General features: G+C 43.1%; 1 protein-coding gene across 1 annotated transcript in view; it reads right to left on the bottom strand.

Annotated features, from left to right (window-relative positions):
• Window positions 1–13,646, bottom strand: part of LOC126334844 (ATP-binding cassette sub-family C member 4-like) — a 170,103-nt gene that overhangs the window by 137,035 nt on the left and 19,422 nt on the right. The window contains exons 2-3 of the mRNA XM_049997511.1: window positions 2,623–2,724; window positions 2,370–2,504 (exon numbers count right to left, since the gene is read on the bottom strand). Coding sequence (XP_049853468.1) covers window positions 2,370–2,504; window positions 2,623–2,724 — 237 coding nt within the window. The remainder of the gene's footprint in view (window positions 1–2,369; window positions 2,505–2,622; window positions 2,725–13,646) is intronic.

Below are 13,646 nucleotides of genomic sequence, written 5' to 3'. Positions count from 1 at the left end.
CTGTAGCGCCTAGAGCCCCTCGGCCATCCCGACCGGCGCACCCCACCCTCACCTCGGATGTGCTGTATCTTAGGTGGTGTTCGTATTCCAATTTCTCGCAGTTTTCTGACCTGATGGACCACAAGTGTGATATATCAAACCATTCGTCTCGAGTTTCCCCGTGATTTCCATAAAGCGCTTCAGACAAACATCTTACAAACATCAAATGCTTCCCTTGTATGAAAAACTCAAGAGAGTGTTCATGAGCAGTAATGAATGCTGCAAAGTATTAGGTTGTGGACAATCAACACTGCTTGCCAAATTTCATCGTATCTAATCTCAGGCCACGCCATGTTACGTTATGCTTCATGTCTTCAAGTCGTCGCTTCCTCATCGTTCACGTATTCTTCGAAGTTTCCCCACAAATCAAAGGTCACTTATTTCCTGGCTGATGGTAAAAGGTATTCTATTTTGGTTTTTGTCCATGTTATTCGAATACTGTTTGTGTGTCGTATCCTGTTCAACTTGACATGAAACCTCTAGTGTGGCACCTCGTCCACTAAGATTCAATACTTAATACGCATGTGTTCATGGCCATAATCCTTGACAAATATAGAAATCATTCATTTTCCATAGGGTGCCAATATAGAAATCATCCATTTTCCACAGGGTGCCCTTGCTTTCTGCAGCTGTATCTATAAATATTATTTAACACGTTTATTTCTCTAAAATGTGTCTTATATCATATTAACAATGCGTGATTTTATTTACATCAAGATATTTCACACATACAAATAATTATAATGCGTCTGTACGAGATTTGTTTTGCTCTTCAGACTTCCAGGCACTTTTTCATCAGCATTGTTACATTAAAATTCTTTAATTTCCACTTTAGAATGTACACTGCAGAGCAAAAGAAACTAACACATCTGCGTAATATCATACAGGGCACCGACGAGGACGCAGAAACGCCGCAACACGACATGGCGTGGACTCGACTAATGTATAAAGTAGTGTTGGAGGTTACTGATACCATGAATCCTGAAGGGGTGTTCATAAAACCGTAATACGAGGGGGTGGAGATCTCTTCTGAACAACATCCCAGATATGCTTAATAATGTTCATGTATAGTGATTGTGGTAGTCAGCGAAAGTGTTTAAACTCAGAAGAATGTTCCTGGGGCCACTCTTTGGCAATTTGGAACGTGTGGGGTGTCGTATTGTCCTGCTGTCATTGCCCAAGTCCGTCGGATGCACAATTGACGTGAATGGACGCAGATGACCAGATAGGATGCCTAAGTAAGTGTCATTTATCAGGATCATATCTAGACGTATCATATCACTCCAACTGCATACGCCCCACACTATTACAGAGCCTTCACCAGATTGAACAGTCCCCTTGTGACATGCAGTGTCCATGGATTCATAAGGTGTTTCCATATCCATACACGTCCATACACTCTATACATTTTGAAACAAGACTCGTCCGACCATGCAACATGTTTCCAGTCATTAACAGTCCACTGTTGGTGTTGACGGGCCCAGGCGAGGCGTAAAGTTTTGTGTCCTGCAGCCATCAAGGGTACACGACTGGACCTTAGACTCCGAAAGCCAATATCGATGATGTTTCGTTGAATGGTTCACACGCTGACAGTTATTGATGGCCCAGCATTGAAATCTGCAGCAATTTGCGGAAGGTTTGCGCTTCTGTTACGCTGAACGATTCTCTTCAGTCGTCGTTGGTCCCCTTCTTACAGGATCTTTTTGCGGCCACAGCAATGTCGGAGATTTGATGTTTTACCGGATTCCTGATATTCACGGTACATTCGTGAAATGGTCGTACAGGAAAATCCCATTTCATCGCTGTCTCGTAAATGATGTGCCCATCGCTCGTGCGCCGACTATAACACCACGTTTAAACTCACTTAAATCTTGATAACCTGCCGTTGTAGCAGCAGTAAGAAACCTAACAACTGCGCCAGACAATTGTTGACTTATATAGGCGTTGCCGACGGCAGCGCTGTATTCTGCCTTTGTACATATCTCTGTATTTGAATACGCATGCCTGTATTCGAGCGTCGGCTTCGGACGATTAGAAGCATAACCATTTAGTTAGCAGTTCCCAACAAACTTTACGCTATTAAGACACATGAGTTTTCCTCTATTAAAAATTATTCTTTTTAACTATGTTGACCATTAAATCTTGAGACCTGTGAATGTTTTATTACTAACCGAAGTGTGTTACCATTATAATTACAAATAATGAAATAGCACATTCATGTACACGAAACAGCAGTAGTAATATGTGTCTTAGGAAATTCTTTGTCACTAGCTAGAAACATACATGTTATTTAAAATGAATTTTTTGGTCCAAACACTTAGTTATCTTACCTGAGGATTAGAAGGTCAAACAGCTCACATACACCGTAGATGAAATACCGCAACCAGAAAGTTCGAAATATTGCTCTCGCTAAACTAGGCTTGGTACCCTTTTCCTTTGCACGAATAAGTTCCTCATCCCATGATCTGAAACCAAGAGTATTCACATAAGTAAAGAAAGAGTTCTGTGGTTACCAGCATGAAGAATCGTCAAACGTATGAGACCCACAGCTGAGTATATAGCAACATGTAAAGAGGAACTTACTTTTGCAACCTGTCTCCCAGTTTATCCGTGGCATCCCTGTCCAGTCTGTCAAACAGATCGTCTTCTGTTAGATTTCGCTTCCACACAGTTTTCCGCATCCACCTAAGTCGCAATTTAGATACTTTCAAATCAACGTTTCGTTTAAAAATGGACATGTAAAGCAACAAAAAATAGTAGCGATCTGACGAAATCCGAAATTGAGATCTACACTAGATGCAGGCAGATGAGGTATACAGGGGTTTCCCGGAGGTCGTGGCTGGGTAAGGAAGAATTTAGGTCACAAAATACCACTTATATTGTCTAAACTGATGTAACAATGACAATTCCTTAGCGAAACGGAGAAGAACAAGCAAAAGAAGAAAAATGTATACTGCGCTGACAGGAAGAATAGGACTTCTGGTAATGTGAGTGCAGTATTATCAACGTAACTTCAAATGCACCGACTGAGAAAAGATAACAATACCAAGAAATAATTAATGTATAGTAATGAAATTTCTGGAATACATTTTTCTATGTAACATAGTTAAGTGGTTAACATTGCAAGATTAGGTTAATGTAGACGTGAGATAAGTCATTCCAAATGTAAAATATTGGCGCATTAATAATGTTGAATGTAAGCAAGCAAATGTACATGTACTCTGTTGTTCAGGTGCCGTATGTCAGTTCCACGCCTGTTGCACCTGTCGGTGAATACAGGGACAGTTAATGCTAGGCCAAGACAACATGTCGACACTCTGCAAAGCATATTGAGTTACAAGAACGGTATATGGGACAGCGTTAGCCTGTTGGAAAATATCCCCTTGAAATGCGATTCGTGAATGTCAGCACAGCAGGTCGAATCATTAGACTACAAATTTACAGTCAGCATGGGTGGTGTAACAAGGAAACTGCTCCTGCTATCATACGAAGAGCACCTCAAACCATTACTCCAGGTGTAGGTCCAGTGAGTCCAGCACACGGACAGTTTGGCTGAAGGCCATCAACTGGCCTTCTTCTAACCAACACACGGCCATCACTGGCACCGAGGCAAAACCAACTTTCACTTGAAAATACAACAGACCTCCAACCTGTCCTCCAATGAGCTCTGGCTTGACATACTGAAGCCGCAAACGGAGATGGTTTCGGGACAATGGATTGCACGCTACAAGGAATCGGGCTTGGAGTTCGTTGTGTCCCTGTGGTACCAACTGCAGCCCAAATTTCTACTGCAAATGGAGTACGATGCGCCAGTGCCACACTCCGAAGTCGACAATCTTCCCTCTAGACAATGTCACGTGCCCGTCCGTAGCCTGGTCTCATAGCGATTGAACATTTTCGTGATCACCGCTGCCACAATAATGTAGAGAGGCTACACTCTTTCTTGTAATGGCGTCTTTGTCGCCTTAAAGGCAACAAGACTAGTATCAACTCACCACATCCGATCTCAAACGTAACTATTTCTCACGACTTTCACAGTGTGTATTTGAAGCAAACTCGATTTGCATTCTCAGAGCGGCTATGCTAGTGCCACTGTTATGCGGCTGGCGCGAAATTTGAACAGACGTCATCTTGCAGCCACAGGACAACGCCTGTCAACTTTCGTTTATGTTGCACAACTCCTTCTTGGTGCTGAGACTTTTTTCCGTCAGTGCAGAATAGTGCTGGAGCGGTCCCAATTATGAACAAGAAAGCAGAAATGCGGAGAACTGCTGTGAACAGCATAGCTGCTGATTATCATAGCCAAGACCCAAACAACGACGCTGCACAGTACTAAAACCATACATGACAACGAGAGCCACAGATGTGAAAGTGAATGAAAAAGAGTATATGCAAAGTGATAAAAGAAGCTATTCAGTACATGAAGAGATACGATGATTGGAAACTGTTATTAGATAGTGCAGAAAGGAATTGAAAAATAAATATATGGTCTGGAGGGAATGATAGAAAGATTAAAATTATGGTAGATTTTTGCACATATCACGAATTAAGTGACCTTAATCATATCTGTGGCTCATTCGATAACCTATTTCCTGTTTATATGGAAACCATATATGCCTCGAGCTTGATATTAGAAATTAATAGTAACTTCCAGCTGCTCTTTGCACTTGCAGTAACTGACTCATAACAAATACTGTCACCACGGAGACCATGCAACCTTCATTCTTTACTATACTAACCAAGCCGTATATCTGAAAACACCTGAGACACACACATAAAAAAGGTTTTGTATCACCTCTGTTCCGAGAGTTCCGGAACCTGTACAGAAATTTGGAATAGGGATCAACAAAAACATCATTTCCGCCCTTTTTATTGCTCATGAAAACCTCACATTGCATGTTGTACCACCATACAGCGAGACCTTCAGAGGTGGTGGTCCAGATTGCTGTACACACCGGTACCTCTAATACCCAGTAGCACGTCCTCTTGTGTTGATACATGCCTGTATTCGTCGGTCCACAAGTTCATCAAGGCACTGTTGGTCCAGACTGTCCCACTCCTGAACGGCGATGCAGCGTAGATCCCTCAGAGTGGTGGGTAGGTCACGTCATCCACCAACAGGCATTTTCAATCTATCCCAGGCATGTTCGATAGGGTTCGTGTCTGGAGAACATGTTGGCCACTCTAGTTGAGGGATGTCGTTAACCTGAAGGACGTAATTCACAAGATTTGCACGATGGGAGCGCGAATTGTCGTCCATGAGGACGAATGCCTCGCCAATATGCTGCTGATATGGTTGCACTATCCGTCGGAGGATGGCATTCACGTATCGTTCAGCCGTTACAGCCCCTTCCACGACCACCAGCGGCTTACGTCGACCCCACATAATGCCACCCCAAAATAGCAGGGAACCTCCACCTTGCTGCACTCGCTGGACAATGTGTCTTCGACGATTGTCTGGTTAAAGGCATATGCGACACTCATCGGTGAGGAGAACGTGATGCCAATCCTGAGCGGTCCATTTGACATGTTGTCGGGCTCATATGTACCCGGCTGCATGGTGTCGTGGTTGCAAAGATGGACCTCACCATGGACATCGGTAATGTAGTTGGGCGTCATGCAGCCTACTGCGCCCTGTTTGAGTCGTGAAATGAAGTTATGTGGCTACACGAAAAGCATTATTCAACATGGTGGCTTTGCTATCAGGGGTCCTCCGAGCCATAATCCCTAGGTAGCGGTCATCCACTGCAGTAGCAGCCCTTGGGCGGCCTGAGCGATGCATGTCATCGACAGTTCCTGTCTCTCTGTATCTTTTCCATGTCCGAACAACATCGCTTTGGTTCCCGCCGAGACGACTGGTCACTTCCCTTGTTGAGAGCCCTTCCTGGCACAAAGTAACAATGCGGACGTGGTTGAACCATGGTATAACACCTAGGCCTGGTTGAACTAGAGACAACACGAGCCGTATACCTCCTTTACGGTGGAATGACTTGAAATGATCGGCTGTCGGACCCCCTCTGCCTAATAGGCGCTGGTCATCCGTGGTTGTTTACATCTTTGGGCTGGTTTAGTGACATTTCTGGACGGTCGAAGGGACTGTGTTGTGATACAATATCCACAGTCAACGTCTGTCTTCGGGAGTTCTGGGAACTGGGGTAATGCTAAACTTGTTTTGATATGTGTATTTACCATCTCCCTTTGCTATCCTGGACTTATTGAACTAACCCTTGCTAGAGCGCCTCTAAATACAAATCTCAAGTTGCGTCAATAGTCAGCCATAGGGGATCGTACGCCCATTACTAGTTCGTAAGTACCTCAACATCTTCATCATTATGAACTTTAGAAACTTAAGCACTTGAGTAAAATATGTGACACAATGAACGACAAAAAAAGATGTTTCTGAAAAAAAAACTGTTCAGAAACACATGAAGAACGGAAGAAAATGCATTTGACTTTTTGCAAGTAAAATAATGTTCATGGGACAAAACCAGAGGCGAGTAGCTCCTTTTGCGATGTCAGATAATTAGCATCATCACAATATTGTCAAGAAACCGAGTTCAGGAGACTGGTAATAGGTAAAAAGAAAGCTTGTAACGAGGTAAGCCTTGGCCAATGCTAGGCTCGTAAGATACATCAGGAAAAACAACGCTTGTGAGAAGAGGAATTGGTGACAGATCCACACCAGAAGCATCAGGAGAGACATCATATTAGCTGCGCCCATCTAAAACTTACCTGGCTGCATTGGCTGAATTGAGCTACATCCCGGGAAAATGAAGAGAATGCACAGATTGCATTACAATGCTGAAAATAGTGTTTTGTTGGAATGCTTTCGACCACTGTCTCTAATTCTTCAGAGTACTCATCTTTCTCATTCTCAGTTGAATCTTCAGTCAGTGCATGGACATTTATGAACGCTATATCGTAATATGCGAATTATCCTTGAGGACTTTAATGGAAAAATAGGTAAAGAGGATATGTTCAACCCTACAATAGGAAAACATAACAATCACTTGACCACTGTCAAAGAATATGAGAATTTGCTCGACGATGTTCCCTCACAAAGTAATACACAAAGGTACACGGTGCTCTCCAGACGGCAAAAATCATATTGACTATGTTATGACAAATCAACGTTGCACTTCATTTATAAGAGATGTCAGAATGTACAGAGGAGCTGAAATCGTTTCAGATCATTTCCTAGTGGTAGGAAAGATGAAAATCAAGATGATTTGGCGTCAACAACCAAAAGCCACACCAACACGTAATTTAGACATCAAACGGCTGAACGAACTGTCTCTTAAAGAAACCTATGCGATTGAAATAAATAACCGATTTACAGCATTGCAAGAAGCTGAGGAGGTAAATAGTGTCGAGAAAGCTCCGGAAAGAATCAAGACTGTAGCAACAGATACAGCAGAAAAAACACTGGACAGAAAAAAGAAAACGAAGACTAAGAAATGGTTCAACGAAAAGTGTCATGGAGCAGTGGAAAAGAGGAAAAAGCCAGGATGCTGTGGCTGCATAATAAAGAGAGCGAGAACAGGAGAGAGACCTTCAAGGTGGTTAGAAGAGAAACAGCAACAGTTCTACGAACAGAGAAAAGGAAATATCTGACTGGAGTCCTAGAATCTATAGAAGTGGAAAGCTGGAATGGAAACTCAAAGTAGTTGTTTCAGTATACAAAGAAAAGTAGGAGAGGTTATCAAAGCGAAAACCTATTCATAAAAGATAAAAATCAAAATACGCTAACACAGCTGGAAGGTAACCTAGAAAGACGGAAAGAGTATTTCTCAGAAATGTTAAAATGCACTCAATTACACAATGTCTGAGAGTGACAGCATTAATAATGAAGAATGTAGAATCACAGAACAGGAAGTGATCCACACCATTCAAAAGGTGAAAAACAACGAGGCAGCAAGCGAGGACCAGATATTAGCAGGGATGATAAAAGCGGGAGGAAGCAAACTGCACAAAGAAATTTATAATCTAATCACAATGACATGGAAAATTGAAACACTGCCTGAAGATTGGAAAACTGCAAAAATTTGTCCCATACACAAGAAAGGAAACAGAATGGAATGTGGTAATTACAGAGGAATCAGTTTGCTGAACACAACATTCAAAATTCTGTCAATGATCATTCTGGAAAAGCTTAAACCTTACGCAGAAAACATTTTCAAGATTACCAGGCTAAATTTGGAACAAATCATTCCACAACTGATAATTTGTTTCCTATACGACAGATCATCGATAAATACTGAGAATTTAACAAGAACATCTCTTCATTGACTCCCAGCTGGCCTATGACAGCATCTACAGAAGTAGCCTCTACAACACATTACGAGAACTTAGTGTACCCAGTAAAATAATTAGGATAATACAATTATGCATGGATGGCTGCCAGGCAGCAGTGAAGTTAAGAGGATCTATATCCCCCACCTTTCCAATTAAAACAATCTTACGACAAGGAGACGCTCTTTCATGTGTCCTCTTCACCGTTGCATTAGAGAAAGGGGTTCAGGAGAGTAATGTACATCTACACAATGGTCTGCGATTCCCACACAGCGAAGTAAACTCCTGATATAGTGTTACTGAGTGAAACTGAAGAAGAACTGAAAGACATGTACAGATCTTTCAGGCACAGTAACAGCAAAATGAGGCTTAAGATTAACCAAGAGAAAACAGAATATATGGAAATAGGACGAGTCACTAACCCAAATGCTTACTTTGAAATTGACCAAAATTCCAAATTCAGAAACGTTCTTCAGTTTAAATACCTTGGATCACGTTTCAACAGTAAAATATCATAATAATGGATGTAAAGCAAAGAATAGCCTCAGGGTCACGATGCCTGTACCCACTAAGCAACCCACTCAAAAGTAAAGCTTTATCAATTACCACAAAGATGAAGATATACAACAGTATCATCTACTCCGTAGTACAGTACGGTTCAGAAAGATGGACGTTTGAATAGAATGAAAGAGAAAAACTGAATGTTTTCGAAAGAAAAGTAATAAGAAGAATCTGGGGATCTGTGTTGGAGAATAGCGTATGGACAATTCGAAAGAACAATGAAATTTATCAGTTAATGAAGCAACCCACTATCATCCAGAAATTGAAAAGTAGGAGACTGCAATGGGCTGGACATGTGGCTAGAATGGGAAACAACAGAATCACCAAGAAAGCATTTGAAGGAACTTTCCAGGCAGCAAGACCATTGGGCCGACCTCGTACAAGGCGGAGAGATGACATGGGGAGGACATCGCAGCATCAGGAATTTCCGCAGGGTGGAGGGAGTCTGTGAGAGGTAAAGGCGGTGGAAGTAGATCGTTGATGCAGCGTGTGGTCTACAGGGCCTGTGATCGCTGAGAAGAAGTAGAAGAAGAAGTGTTTTGTGAGACAGGAGAGCGATAGTATCTCACGAGAAATATACTCCGCGAAAACGCCTATTTAAATTGTGTATTGTTGTGTATTACTCGAGAAAGCAGCCGGTATTAGTACGCTTGCGCGATGAAGACGGTTCGAGTCTTCATCCAGTCATCAAAACAAATTCTGTGTTGGTTCTTTTGAGAAGGGCACGGCCGACTTTCTTCCCCAGCCTTTCGTTATCCGAGCTTGTGCTCCATCTCCACTGGCCGCGCTGTTGACGGGACGCAAAACTCGAAACTTCTTTCCTTCGTTCGGATCGTAACAGGAGCGAACTTACTCACGTGACTAGGTGCAGTCACGATCCTCTTGTACGCGTTGCTACTCCCAAGCCAAGCACGGAAATCGATCGCAGCAAATGAATTCGTGGGCACCCCAATGAACCTCACAGACGAAGGCAAAGAAGCAATACACATTTTAAACGTGTCATCTACTTTATCCGTGTACACATAAATATGCACACCTACACAAACAGTAGACTTTAATATTTTTCTCTCGGATCTATTGTCCCAGAATTAAAATAAATATAGTAATCATTCCCTGGTCCTTACAATCTTTCTTTGAAGGCTAGTTCTGGAACTGGCTATCCACTTCCAGATGTCCCCAACTGGGATTCCCCCTGTCCTACTTTCAGACTGCAGGGACTTTAGGCTGTGAAACATTCCAGGGGTGTTGGAAAACTACTGCTTGGGGTTGGGTCATGGCACATTGCCTTGACGAGGGAGCTGACAGCTGGTAGCTTAGGCAAACAACATTAACGATCAAAACATTTTATCAACACCTATGCGATTACGCAAGTAGATTCTGGGTGGCGGCAGCGGCCACGCAGCTGTCAGGGCAACACTTTAGCGAACTCTGGCTTCCTTCGTCTGCTGTGGCTGGACTGCTAGCTTCTGCGGGAACTCCTAGACAATAATTGGAGTGCTACAGCTGAAAAGAAACGCAATTCATTAATGAGCCAGATTTCAACAGACCGCTCGGGTGACTGGAGCAGGGGGGAAAAAACTCGATAAGACAGACAATGAAGTAAATGAAAGTAGACGGAATGTGCTCGTAAAATGTTTACGAGTATGTTTAGTAACTAGCTACTGTGCAAAATCTGGCAAAAGGGACACAATGCTGGGAAGAGTGGGATTGAAGTACCTACCCAAAGCAGGAACAGGAAGCAAACAACAAACAGTAAATATACTGTCGGTAATTTGGATAAATATAGCAAAGACAGAAAATTCTGTGACGTTTACAACAATATAAAGAAAAACAACCTTTGCGAAAATATGACAGTTTTTGCATCACAGAACTGAATTTCAACGATAGCAAGAAGATTCTGAAATATATTGTGTCTGAGATTTCGTTTCACTAGTCATCATGTGCGTATAGGACAACAAAATTTCATATCTTTATTCGATAATATTAAGGATCAGAACTGAAGTACACAGTATGTTATTCAGACTAAGTATGAATTTATAAACATCATAAATTTAATAAATATTGCCATAGTGATATTGGGTGAGAGGTAATGTCAAACAAAAGCGACAGCAGATATATAATTGTCGCGCTATGTAGGGCATTGGCGTGTGCATGCGAGCAGGAATACTGGAATATATCCTGCTACTATCTCTTCAGTTCTTGTACCAGGTGCTGAAAAGCTATTTCAGTAATTACAAAAGAAAGTCAAATTTACAAAGAACATGGCTATATGAGTTCACTTGTTAGTACTACATCCCACCCCCAGTGTGCTGGATGCTTGCACGGATTCATTTGGGCAGGGTGTCATTATTAAAGCCAATGAGAGCTACTTCTCTGAGGGTGACAAGAAAGAAATGGAGTTGCGTGAACGCACGCGCACACACACACAGGTACGCACACACGCACACACAAACACACACACACACACACACACACACACACACACACACACACGAGTGCGCGCACGCACGCACACGAAATAACGAGCCAAAACATTATACACTAGTGCAAGTCTGTATATTTTGACGTAATGTTGCTTAGAACATGGATCCCAAACCCAAGACAACCTAACGACGAGAAATGTTCATATGTCTGTCGCTACGTAGGAACCACAATGTGATGCAGACACTGGGACATATGCAGATCTGAGTCGGCTCTGGAAGCGTACTCAGGTAGCACAAATTGTTGAAGTGGCTGCTCGCGGCAAGCGGCAAATCAGAGTTCGAGTGCCGGTCTGTGTAAATGTTCATATGTTTCCAGTAAATAGTATGACTGTTGTATTCGCACAGAAGGTTATAACCACTGCCCACTGTGAGATGGGATAGCAGCTGCGGGGACGTGGTGTAAGCGGATTAGAGACATTCTAGCGACCCACAAATGGCAAATTCACCTACGAAAGCGACTTCGGCAAAGGGCAGATTGGCTCGGCCTGAGTCTTGAGAATGAGCGTCTCAGAAACGATAAAGCTGGTCGGCTGTTCACCTGCTACTGAGGTGAGCATCTATGAAGTGGCTGAAGGACGGTGAGAGCCCGAATAGGCGACAGTGTCACGGGGGTCCATGTCTCAGCACAGAACATGGAGGTCGAAGACCTGAGCACTACATAAAAGAGAATATGTGGCAATCTGTTTCAGATTCTGATTGAGGCACAAGTAATTCGTGCACAACTTTCAAAGCACGTTCTCTCATGGCGATCTACAGATGGCCCATTGAACTCAAGGATTTGCAGATGGGCCGCACACTTTCTCATGTTGACCCAACTACATTGTCAATTACGGCTGCAGTGGGCAAAAGATGCTCGAGGTTGGACCTTTGACGAATGGAAATGTGTCGCCTGGTCCGATGAATCAGGATTATTGTTGGAAACGAGCGTCTGGCGCCATTGGCCGGGAGGCCCCTTAGGGGGCAGGTCCGGTCGCCTTGGTGCAGGTCTTATTACATTCGACGCCACATTGGGCGACCTGCGCGCCGGATGGGGATGAAATGATGATGAAGACAACACAACACCCAGACCCTGAGCGGAGAAAATCCCCGACCCAGTCGGGAATCTTAACCGGGACCGTACGACGGCAATCCGTCACGCTGACCACTCAGCTATCGGGGCACACCAGGATTATTGTTGCAATAGGTCGATTTTCTCGTCCAGGTAAACGACTGCTCGACCCATACAGAAGACAATGGGCTCGGACCACTGCGGGTAGTATTATTTTATAAGAGAGATTCAAGTGGCCTTCCATGGCACATGTCGTAGTAATCGAAGGTACCTTGACAAATATGGACTACATGAACATTACTCCGGGCCACATGCATCCCTTCATGCTTGATGTCTTTCACGACGGCAGTGGCTCCTTACAGCAGGGTAACTGCCGTGCGACAAGGCCGAACACGTGATAGAGTGATTTGAGAAGAATGATCGTGAACTCACGCATATACCTCCAGAAAATTACCAAGCTCTTGTCGAATCTACACCACGCAGAACCGCTGCTGTATGGCATTCCAAAGTTGGATAAGCACTCTATTAAGCGATTTATCATAATGTTTTGGCTCATTAGTGTATAGATTTTTTCATCGCAGAATAAAACCGGTAAAAAATTAGAAAAACCATTCTTATCTAACAGGAAGTGTCAGCATTCCTCAAATCTAGAACTACATCTTCTTGTACACGTATACTCCGCAATTCACAATTAAGTGCCTGGCAGAAGGTTCAACGAACTCCCTTAAGCTACTTCTGTACCGTTCCACTCTCGAAGAGCGCTCGGGAAAAAAACGAACACACTAATCTTTCCGCGCGAACTCTGATTTCTCTTATTTTACTATGATGACCATTTTTTGTTGTATACGCGGAAACAGAAAATTATTTCAGTATTTGGAGGAGAAAGTTCAAAAAATGGTTCAAATGGCTTTGAGCATTATTGGACGTAACTTCTGCGGTAATCAGTCCCCTAGAGCTTAGATCTACTTAACCTAAGGACATCGTACACATCCATGCCCGAGGCAGGATTCGAACCTGCGACCGTAGAGGTCACGCGGTTCCAGACTGTAGCTCCTAGAGCCGCTCGGCAACTCCGGCCGATTGTTTACTAAATCGTTTATATAGATCATGACCAGCAGAAGGTCTATAACATTTCTTTGGGAAACAATGGCTACTACTTCTGCTTTACTCGATGACTTTCTATCAGTTGCTACCAACCGCAAACTTTCTGACAGGAAATCACG

Source organism: Schistocerca gregaria, chromosome 2, assembly GCF_023897955.1.
Source record: "Schistocerca gregaria isolate iqSchGreg1 chromosome 2, iqSchGreg1.2, whole genome shotgun sequence".
NCBI lineage: Eukaryota > Metazoa > Arthropoda > Insecta > Orthoptera > Acrididae > Schistocerca > Schistocerca gregaria.
This window is presented reverse-complemented; position numbering and strand designations above follow the sequence as displayed.